We start from the raw sequence: 12,010 nt of genomic DNA, 5'->3' as shown, positions 1-12,010 counted from the left end.
GAAGAACAACCGAGATATATAAATCGTAAAGGAGTTCTTTCTCAAAATGTCCTTGTTGTTGTAGATTTTGATATGAAATTTCAATACGTGCTTAGTGGTTGGGAAGGCTCTGCTTCGGATTCTAGAGTGTTAAGAAATGCTGTTTGGGAAAGATCACAAAATAGATTGAAAATTTCGAATGGTAATTTACTAATAATTCAGATAGTGATACTATTTATTTTTCTAAAGAGTTCAAGCTGATACTTGTAATTTTGTAGGAAAATATTACATTGTTGATGCAGGCTATGCAAATACAAAGGGCTTTCTAGCACCTTATCGTGGTGCACGATATCATTTGAGAGAATGGAGCCAAACACAAGCACCACAAAATGCTCGTGAGCTCTATAACTTGAGACATTCAAAACTTCGAAATGTCGTAGAGAGGACATTTGCTATTTTGAAAAAAAGATTTCCTATATTAACGACTCATCTTCCGTATTCCATCAAAAAACAAGGTTGGATTGTACTCTCATGTTGCATACTTCATAATTTCATTCGTAAGTGGAATTGGCAGGATTCATATTTTGAAGAATACATGGAAGAGGAAATAGAAGATTCTCACGGTTTGAATGATATTGACTCTGATTCTGATTATGATGAAGAAGACATTGGACGAGGACCGACAGATGCTGATAAACAATATATGTGCAATCTGAGAGATGAAATAGCTCAACAAATGTGGAATGCTAGAGCAATTAGGTGAATATCATACATCAAATGACTCTCTTAGTTTTGTTGTGACTTGACTGTATAAAAAAGGTTATGTTGTAGCAAAATATATACTTCTAAGTACGTATGTACGCATATGCCATATAGATCAATGATGTAAATCATGTGCAATACAAGTTGCCAACATTGTAAGAAATTGCATTTTGTCAATTATCCTAGTCGTTGGACGGATTAGTGGGGAAAAGGAATGGGAGTAGTCTAGCTTGTGGATGGAGGTTGCAAGGGACTTAAGTTCATATGTATTTGGAGTAGTTTGTTATCACGACTCATGAATGATAGAGCAATATTTCTTCAAATATTTTTGGTCTGATGTCATTCATGATGGCAAATCTTGTTAAATCCACATTTTTCTTCTGTTTCACTGCTACACCACTTGTATGTCACCCGAGTTATGCCATTATTGCAAGCACAACTATTATCACTGAGGTGCAATCAGTTTCTTTTTGCCATCTCAAGCATAATTTTGATGTGTGATGCTGGAAAATCTAGGCTTGAAAAAACTTTTGTATTCATTAATTAATTTAAGTAGTAATATTATTTACTTAAAATCTAATTTATTTTAAAATTTAACTGTGTAATTACACTGTGACATCCAAACAGGACATGGGTAATTACAGTGTAATTACACTGTGTCAACCAAACAGGCCAATGTAATTACTAGACAGTGTAATTACTAGGCTGGTAATTACTATTCTAGTAATTACACCAATTTCAATTACCAGGTGGCTTTCCAAACAGACCCTAAGTGATAACACAAGTTGATCCTATTGATGACAAAATTGATTTTCTTGCACGATCAATTTGTGTCCACCTAGTGTTGAAACTTAGCTTTAATTTGATGATATGAGTTTGTTTAGCAGCACAAGTACCAACACTAGTTGATCCTATTGATGATTGCAAGATCGATTTATATCCATATAATGTTGACACTCAACTTAATTTGGTGATAATCTGTTTGTTAAGCATAAGTACCAACACTAGTAGATCCTATTGATGACAAAATTGATTTTTCTTGTTAGATTGTTTTATGTCCGTCTAGTGTTGTTGGCAGTTAGCTTTAATTTGATTTAATTGTTGGAATTAGTTTGTAAGTATATTTGTTTGTTTTATCCTAGACTTCAGTTTAGTTGTTGGCATTAGTTTGGAACTAGTTGGTTCTATATTAAAAATTTTACGTTATTTTCTTAAAAATATTTTTGTACTTAATAATATAATGTACACAATTTTTTTTTATATTTTATATATATTTATTATTAATTAACGCGATATACAAATACAAAACATGTACACTTAAATAGTAATCATAAAATATATGACCACTTTATAACAAGTTTATAAAAAAACTATTCAATTTACTATAAAATACTTAGATGCAAATAAAAAATATACTCAAGATTTACCAAGAGCGATTTGGAAAATTGTTGTGAAGGAATAAAATAGAAACATATAGTACTAATTTTGAACTTCCGGTTTCAGCTCTAAAACCCTAAACCTCAAGTTCCATCAAAATTCTGAAGAAGAAATGGCGTTCAGATCCAAGGAAATGATGAAAAAGATAGTGAAGAATATAGGTGGAGAGAAGAACTTGGCATCTGGAGTTAAACAACGGCTTGAGAAATGCGTACCAAATGCAAAAGTCGTCATGGGTCGTGCTCAGCGTGGCCTCTTCGCTGGCCGCCACATTCAGTTTGGCAATCGGGTCAGTGAGAAAGGTGGAAATACGTGAGTTTCTTCTTCTTCTTCTCAATTTGAAAAGCAATTTCTATTTCTAGGCTAAATGTGAGATTTTGATATGTTGTGCTCTGTAGATTCTGTGATTTCCTTGCTCGGATGTTCTTCCGATTTTGTACTTTACATATTATTATTAGTTAGGTATGTTTAGGAATATCTCCATTCTCCCATTCCCTCAATTGAAAGAATTTTATTTGTTGTTTGTTTTATAGTTGTCAATGGCATTATATTTGATGCTAGTCTGTCAAACATAGTGGATTGAATAGTTTTCATCTAAAACTACAATTTTTTTGTAAGTTTGTGGTAAACTAGAAGTTGGGTGTGACACTGTAAAATATTGTTCTAAAAGTGAAGTCTCGTAATGGGCTCGAAGTTATCAGAAGGTATCTTCTGTTTTATAGTGTAAATATGGAAGTCATCTTTTAATTGCTTACCATGAATACAGTGGCAACCTAAGTTGCTCGGACTCTTTACTTTTGGTGCCGCACCCGTGTCGACATGACATGGGTGTGGGATCCGTGTCTGATTTGGTCAACCTATTTTGGGTACTCTGACCAAAATTGATGGGGAAAGTAATTTTAATGATTTATGTAATCAATACAAAAGCTAAGGTGAAATTGAAGGAAATAGAATACCTTTTATATAGAAAGTTCTATGTCACTCCTTTTCCTTTGATCTCCCAGGATTCTCCTCAAGTCTCCACATAATATCTCATAATTTAGGTTTTATAATTCATATTTTAACTATTTTTAGGCGAATCCCCGCACCCGTATCCATATCCCCGAATCTTAAAAATTAGATCATGAAGGATCCGACCTTTAGATCCGCACCCATATCGGACACCCGCACCTGAGTCCGAGCAACTTAGGTGGCAACCACTTCAAAGAAAATTTATTTATAGCCAAAAGTGATTTATGTCTTGTTCTACTCGAGACTGTGAGAATTCAGGATAATTGAAAGGATTGCTTGGGTAGCAAAGGCATTGTTTATCACTTGTTTCACATCATCAAGAAAGTTACATGTCATAGTGCTAGGGAACTCCTAGTAGTTCAACCACACATATCATGTAAAGGCATTTGAACTGACTAGCAAATAATAAGTTTGGGTTTGGGTCCTTGATCACAAGGCGATCATCTTTTCTCACCAGGACGCCATTTGAAAAGGAATATCAAGCCATACACAGGCCTGTAAAAAAATCAGAAGATTAATTATTATTTCCTTTTTGGAAAAGTTGGAGAAACTCAAGTTTGAAGCCTCTGAGAATAAATTGTTCCCACAACCATACAACTAATGCTCAAGTGGCAGAAGTAATTTACCTAAGACTGTTGAGCTCATCAAGATCCAAAGAATACAACTCCTCAACCTGTTTCAACATGGTATAGTATGAGAAGATAAAAAGTTAACCAGCCATTTTAACAGCCCACCCTTCCCAATCCCCTCCTTTTCCTTTGTTTTGTCTCATAAGACAGGCATATGAACCATAGTTTACCAGCTTCTACAATGAGGCAGAAGAACTCCTCCATATAGACATGAGATAACCACAAAGATGTTGAAAGAGTTCTTTTTGTCAATGATGTAGAATATCATTAAAGGCATCAAGAAAATACAAAGGGATTACAAAACAAATGTTTGTCAGTGTGTATACAGTTGAAGTACTACAAAACTAATGAACTGACAAGATCCCAAAAAACATCAAGATTATTAACAGGGCAAAGGTTAGCTCAACTAAAGAGGCTAACCAAACATCTAGCCTTCAAAAATCCTATTGAAGTTGATACACCATCAAAGCATCTGTGATTCCTCTCAATCCTAGTACACCAGAAAATTCTTACAGGCACCATGTTTCAGATGGTCTTGTCAACTTCCGTCGAGCTCCTGCTCACATAGGCATCTCTTACGGAAAAAGGCACTTTCCATTTCAAACCAAAAAATGTTTAGTAACAGATTCTAGCTGTCAGTGGCCACAGGACAGTGAAGGAGCAGGTGGTTAATTGATCCAGCATCTGGCTAGCACATGAAACATCTGTTTGCTAGTTGAAAGTTCCTTCTAGTTAGGTTGTCTTGGGTGAGGCAAACACCCTTTAGAGCCAACCAGCACTTTCGGTGGAACTTTTGTTTTCGAAACTAGTTTCCAGGGACATAAGTCAATCATCATACTGTTTTAGCACACATCATACCTTACCTTAACGGTGTAAAGACCTTCCTTAGAGTTGTCCCACTTCAGTTTGTCCTTTATCTAGGGTTTGTCTCTCTAATGTTTTCAGCATGTAAATGAGCTCATCTATCTCCCAAGCTATTCAGGTTCCTCCTAAGACTGGGGTTCAAAGTGTTGGCTTCTCTATTATGACAAATAAGAGAGTCTGGATTGCCTGCAGCAAGGAACATATTTGGGAATGCTTTCCTTCAGTGTACTGTCCCTGAGCCATTTGTCAGTCCAAAATTTTATGTTGGTCCCATCTCCCACCTAGAAATAAGTGTTATTGGAGAAAGCTACCCATAGGGTGTTTATGTTTTTCCAGAGCCCTGTGCCATGGAGTGATCTCACAGGTTAGGTGCACCAGTGCTTCATTCTCCCAACTTAGCAGTATTTATCTCATTCCATAAGCCAGCGTCATCCTGGTTGAATCTCCTGAGGCATTTCATTAACATACACTTGTTATGTAAGGCTAAGACTTTTACCCCAAGCCACCTAGTGATTTAGGGGGTGCGCCTTTAGACCAGTTGACCAGGTGGATCTTGTGGTTGATGTTGTTTCCATCCCAAAGAAAGTTTCTTCTTGTTCTGTCAAGCTGCTCCTGGATTTTGCTGCGATAGGATCCAATGCCATGAAATAAGTAGGGATGTTATCCAGTACACTATCAATAAGGGTTAGCCTGCCACTAAAAGATAGGTACTGCTCCATCCATGTTGCTAGCATTCACTACACTTCTCAACTACTGAATTCCAAATCTCAGAAGATTCGTATTTTGCCAGTACTACATCCCATAATGCCAGCCAGTTCCACCAGATTTGGGATTATATTCACCAGGTAGATGATACTTTTGAGCATATTTATATGTAGGCCAGACATTGCCTCAAAAAACATCAGGGCGAGATTCAGGTAAAGGACTTGGGACTTCTCAGCTCCACAGAAGATAAGTGTATCATCAGCAAACAAGAGATGAGAAATGGAGATAGGAATGCCCCCTGCTGCTACCCATTGTGAATCCTTCAAATCATTATAATTGTTCAGCTTTCTGGAGTACATTACTAAGACATTCCATGGCCTGTATGAGAAAGAAGGTCCCCTGCCACATCCCTCTTCTAGGAGAGAAAGTCCCACTGGACCTCTGTTAATAAGGATAGAATATTTCACAGTGGTGATGTAGTTCCTGATCCATTTTTCTCCAAAACCCAACTACCTGGGGATAGTCATAGGATAGGGCCAACTTATTTTGTCGAGGCTTTTTCAACATCAAGCTTGAGTAGGAGCCCATTTCCACCGTACTTTATCTTCCAATCCATAAACTCATTTGCTATGAGGCTGCATCAGTAATGTGTCTTTCTTTACTGAATACATTCTGGTGGCGTGAAGACTTATGGGTTTGTAGTTTCTAAGTTCCATAGCTCCTTTTATTTTTGGAATAAGAATAAAGGATGCAATGAAGGACTTGACCATGCGACCATGATGGTGAAAATGATTGGGAGCAGCCAATATGGCATGCTTAATGGTGTCCAATGCTTAATGGTGGAAGGCCATTGTGAATCCATCAATACCTGGACTTCTGTCAGGAGCACATGAGTTGATGGCATCTCTCACTTCCTCCTTAGTGAAAGCAACTTCCAGACCCCCCTTTTTCAATTGATAAACATCCCAGGCCTTTTAAATTTTTTTGTAGGCCTCCAATTTTCATCCTCGGAGTATAAGTTCTGAGAGAAGGCCAGTATTCTTTGATATGTTGTTTATCCTCAATAACTGTGTCTGCAACCTTTAATCTTTCGATGCAGTTATATCTCCTGTGGGACTTGGTAACCCTTTGGAAAAAAAGTAGTGTTTCTATCTCCTTCCTTAAACCACAAACATCTGACTTTTTGTCTCCAAGAAACCTCCTCTACCTTTGCCAGCTGTTGGAGTTCAGTTTTCAAATTCATCATGTTAATTTTCTCAATCTAATTTGGTAGTTATAGTTGTTTGTTCTAGAATCAGCAGCTCCAAAGCTTTATTTTTCTTTGTTTCTACTTAACCAAAGACTTTTCTGTTTCATATGGAAATGTCCTCCTTCAGATGTTTGAGTTTTTTAAAAAAAAAATACAAAAGCATTAGAGCTAAGTGACAAAATGTGAAGCAAGGAAGAACTAAACACATGAACAATCAAACAGCTGACTAACCGATGACTATAGCAGATATATTTAACAATATTCTAAGGGCTGCGAGTGCCTTTAGCTAAAAGAAGTGTCCATCAATGCTTTGGTTGGATAGGCGTTCCAATCAATACAAAATCTAGAATACCGACGTCTGTCCAGATGATTTATGGTGGCTTTGCTGATTTAGGAGATGCAGCACAAGGGGAAAAAGATACACAAGCCCGATTTTCCTCATATCTACGAATCTGATCATAAAAAATCAGTTCTGGCATCTCTTCCACTTCGACATAATGCGTTGAGCTTTCTGGATGATATGCTGATGACTTCGACTTCATTGATGGTTTAAGTGCATGTGGAGATTCTCCAATTTGCACGGGGACATCATCATGATCTAATCCAACTTCCTTCAGAAAACAACTCATGTTCATGGCCTTTCTCTGTGCTTTGACGCAATTCTGATGATTATGGAGAAATTGCTCTTCTGCAACAAACGGCTATTTGCTTGAGTTTGTAAGATCAGCTAGTGCTTGCCTGCCATCTTTTTTCTCCAGAGATTCAGAATAGTTATCTTTTCTTCCTGCACCAAATTTGTTTCTAGAGGCAATAAGATCTTTCCCAATAGAAATCAGATTCACGGAAATATTCTTCTTTGATGCTTGTAGGGCAGAAGGCTTTGCGGAGTTTGAGATATCAATTATCATTGAGTGCTTTTCTTCTACCTATCCCTCCTCACTTAATTCAGATGTAATTGCCTGTAGTTGCTTGAAACTTTTAGTTGGCTTGCAAATGCTGGTATGTGTAGTCTGCTGCCTTTGGATTGTAGTTCTTTCTAGCTACTCTTTGGTTCCGAAAGATAGAAAAGGTAAGGTCATATTTTTAACTGCAGTGTAGTTCTGATCATATGTAATAAACTGCCATTCTTTACTTTCCCAAAAAAATAAATTGTGATTGTTTATATGAACAGGTCTAAGAGGACTTGGAAGCCTAATGTGCAAGAGAAACGGCTTTTCAGCTATATCCTAGATCGTCAAATTCGTGTGAAGGTTACAACTCATGCACTGCGATGTATTGACAAGGCAGGTGGTATTGATGAGTACCTGCTGAAGACACCTTACCATGAGATGGACACTGAATTAGGCCTCTTCTGGAAAGCTAAGATTGAGAAGTTGTACGAGGAGCTCGGGAAAATGGAGGTAGTTTTCTTTACACCTGAAGAAGAAACAAAATTTGAAGAGCAATTTAAGGAAGTGAAGTTGGAAGAAAGAGCAGCCCGTAGGGAAGCCAGAAGGAAGATGTATGGTTGGTCACCCAAATCCGAGCTAAAAGCAGATTCTGAAGGAACTGACGGAGAAGGAAGCTTACCAACTGATTTCCATGAAGGGATGGTCGCCAATGCTTGAAAACATTGACAAAATGTTGTTGGTTTCCAAGGTGCTTCCTGATATTGAAGGGCTTCTTTTGTTGGTCCTAGTGTTTTCGTATTCCTGATATTTAGTCATATCTGGATTACCATGAATTTTGCCCCGCATCTGCTTTAGTGTAAAGCTTTTCTGGATATATAATAACGAGAAATTCTACAGCTATCACAATACTATGTAGTTGGCTTAATTAAATTACTCATCTTTGCAAGTTCATACAGTACTCCACTTTCATGTGTTTAATGCTCATCCCAAATTCTCGGATGTACAAAGAAGACACGATTTTTGATCACTATACAGAATAGGGAAAAGTGTAAACTATTTGCTAGTAAAGATGCCCAGGGGTTTTGGAAACCTACACCCAAACGCAAGTCAATTTTTGATGCGAAGGCGCGACACATTGGAAACATGAGAATATCGTGGTACTACTACTACAACGTCGATGATGGTAGAGACAAGTCATCATCGAGATTGAGAAAGAGTGAATGGCAGATAAGGGAATATTATCTCGCATCTAATTATCTGCCCCAAAACAAAGTTGAGAGAACAAAATGTGTTATTAACGATGATGATCAAGATGAAGGAACCAAAAGCCAATAATAATGATAAGGAGATGCAGATTTTTCAATTTCAAAAGCAACACATTCTGCAATCTTTACAAAGCCTTCAAATTTAAGAATTGAAGAAAAAAGAAAAACAGATTAGATCCTGATTGTATGGGCTTATGATTTCTTCTTCTTTTAACGTAATTTGTTGCGAACCAATACTGTAAAGTTTATGGAGTGCATAGACATATAGTACAAGGAGATGTGTATTGAGAGCAAAACTTGACAATTTTGCCTCTACTAATGAGATTTATTGTTTTTTTAATGCTCTTCATAGAAAAAACTCCTCTGTTAATACAAGTTTTATGATATTGGTTCTGGTATGTAATGAAGATTTCATCTAGTCTACATCTCTTACTGTGTCAAATTTATGTTCATGTCCATATTAACACGACGCGTTGTTGTGCACTTTACATATACACTATTCTAATTTGGCTGCTTTCACTGATCTGCAGTACTTGGAGGAAAGTAGTTTTCTTCTTCTCAAATCTCAACCTTGAAATGACATTTTTGAAGAAGCTAACTTAAAGTCAAATGTTAAATTTGGCAACTTATAAGCTTCAAAGGGACAAATTGTATATGCTATTTAGCCTAAATAAAGGTAGCAAGGAGATGAGTTTCAGAATTGAACGTGAATGTTCACTCCAAAAACTTTACACCAGTAACTTTATATTTCTAACCTATCGAGTAGTTGCGTTGTTCACCTCTTTCCGATTAATTTGTTCATGTTTGATAAAAGGAAGTGATGGCCTTCTCTCTTCACATAGCATTGGACAGGAGAGATTGATCCTTGATAGTTCTTTTGTCATACAATTCTAACATTATATTTTCCATATAAAATGTATATATCTTGGTCTGCAAATTGATATGTAAGCAAAAATCCTGGGAAACATTTCACACCTTTTTAGGACAGTGCCCAACACTACTCAAGTATTAATTTTATGCACTATTATTATATATTATCGGAATAATTTTCAGGACTATTATTTTGCTAAATAATAAAGTTATTTATTATTATTATTGTGAAATATTTTCATTATTTTCCCTACATGATATTCATGTTATGAATTGTTTTTTTTTTTTAATTTATCGTATTCGTTTACTTCAAAGTTCTAAAATATTTTCACCATGGTCACTAACTTTTACCTTCGCCATTACAGAAAAAGATTGAAAAAAAGGACTTTTTCTTCTTTAGATTATTGTGTTATCTTAATTTTCTGCAAGAGTAGTTCCTCGAAGCAGGGAGAAGATTTGATTTTTTGAATTATGACTTATACCTAGACCATTTGTATCGATGATTTAACAAAATGTGGTTCGACATCTATTATATTATATACGCATAAAAAAAAAGTAATTTTAGCACTTCTACTTTTTGTAGTTGTGTTATCTAACTTAAATTTGAATACTCCTATAAAGTATATATAAACATTAATTCTGACTTTTAGTACTCTTCATATCGCTAAAAATTTGGAATGCTCTTCAATTTAAATTAGAATATATATATTATATTGTAAATGAAATAACAAATCATATGTGAAATAATTACACCAGACCATTTGTAATGAATAAAGCTCCACAAGAGAGTGCGGCCCAAGTTTCCTCCGTTCATGATCTTCAAAGAGCCAACACGATTCTTCGTTAACATATTTCACCCACAATATTAAGCAAAGAATGTCATAAGTAGGGAATCAAAATTGCAGAAAATGCAAAGAAGGTATATTTGTCCTTCATGAAAATAGCAAAAGTCAGTTTGTCTAACCCAGATTCCATAGTTTATAGTTACATTGGTTACAATTGTGAATAGAGAAATTATATTTTTAGTCTAAGGAGAGATAAAGTTGCACATGACAGCTTGAAGAAACAAGTAACTAAAAGAATATCACCAAGAACAATACAAATCCTTAATTACAGAAGAGGAAGTACCAAATACGTAGACGGAGCAAAGTTACTGTAGGGGGGAGTTATTGGCAACTCCACTCAATTTCCTCCTGAATCTTTGTAACTCCGGTGTACATATTCGTTGGTCCACTCACATCAGAGGACAATACCATTAATGTAAGGACCACACATTTGACCCTGTTTATTAACTAACATACATCCATCCAATTGCAAGTACAACTTGTGGGTCTTGTCCAGAGTTGTTTGAGTTGTACACTGTTGTTGGGCTGTTGTGTTAAGAAGATGAATTATATGAACAAAACTCCATTGAAGAGCTAATCTGAGAGAGAAGTAAAACTGGAATGAGAAAGGGAAAATACTGATCTTATTGAATTGAGGAAATCATGCTACATACATTGTCTTATATATATCCACACACTGACTCACTTAACTGATCACCTCTAACCAACTTACTGACACATTCTAACTAACTAACTAACTAGCTAAGCACACTTGCACCATTCACAGTGTATGTGTATAATAATACAATTATAGCTAGTGTCATCAAGGTACTTGTACACATTTAGTTAGTTCCTTTACACCCCCCTTCAAGCTAGGAGCTATGAAGATGTTCTTCATGCCTAGCTTGGACATAAGATATGTGTGAGGGCCTTTTCCAAGTGCCTTAGTAAGAATATCTGCAGGCTGTTCTAAGGATGGCAAATAGGCAGTGGTAAGTAATCCATCCTGGATCTTTTCTCTGATGAAGTGGCAGTCAATGTCAATGTGTTTTGTTCTCTCATGAAACACAGGGTTAGCAGCAATTTGTAATGCTGAAGTGCTATCTGAATAAACAGGCACTGGTAGGGAAATGTCAACACCTAATTCCTGAAACAAACCAACAGTCCAAACAACTTCTGCAACAGTTGAAGCCATGGCTCTGTACTCAGCCTCAGCTGAGCTTCTGGAAACTGTAAGCTGTTTTTTTGACTTCCAAGAAACAAGAGAATCTCCATACTTGATTAAGTATCCAGTGATTGACCTTCTGCTGTTGATACATGAACCCCAATCAGCATCACAAAACACCTGCAAATTATTCCCACCAGTAGATGACATTAGAATCCCCAGACCTGGTGCTGTCTTCAAATACCTGACCAATCTGAGTGCTGCATCCATATGTGAGGCTTTTGGTGCATGCATAAACTGACTTAGACACTGAACTGCATATGATATGTCTGGCCTAGTGGTTGTGAGGTACAACAACCT

At 36.4% G+C, this 12,010-nt stretch overlaps 1 protein-coding gene across 1 annotated transcript; it reads left to right on the top strand.

Moving 5' to 3' along the window:
• The first annotated feature begins 2,171 nt into the window (after window positions 1-2,171).
• Window positions 2,172-8,456, top strand: LOC125838761 (54S ribosomal protein L24, mitochondrial). The gene is made up of 2 exons (XM_049517800.1): window positions 2,172-2,490; window positions 7,808-8,456. The coding sequence occupies exons 1-2, from the start codon at window positions 2,291-2,293 to the stop codon at window positions 8,241-8,243; spliced, it is 636 nt and encodes a 211-aa protein (XP_049373757.1). The 5' UTR covers window positions 2,172-2,290; the 3' UTR covers window positions 8,244-8,456.
• The last annotated feature ends 3,554 nt before the right edge of the window (window positions 8,457-12,010 follow it).

Source organism: Solanum verrucosum, unplaced genomic scaffold, assembly GCF_900185275.1.
Source record: "Solanum verrucosum unplaced genomic scaffold, falcon-dt-bn FXZP01000182.1, whole genome shotgun sequence".
NCBI classification, from domain to species: domain Eukaryota; kingdom Viridiplantae; phylum Streptophyta; class Magnoliopsida; order Solanales; family Solanaceae; genus Solanum; species Solanum verrucosum.
The sequence above is the reverse complement of the archived record's forward strand: the minus strand, read 5'-3'. Positions and strand labels throughout refer to the sequence as shown.

Bases quoted from the DNA above. Each gene is read 5' to 3' on its own strand.
- LOC125838761 (XM_049517800.1), top strand. From the start codon at position 2,291: ATGGCGTTCAGATCCAAGGAAATGATGAAAAAGATAGTGAAGAATATA. The intron at 2,491-7,807 runs GTGAGTTTCTTC...TTATATGAACAG, and splicing joins AGTGAGAAAGGTGGAAATAC to GTCTAAGAGGACTTGGAAGC.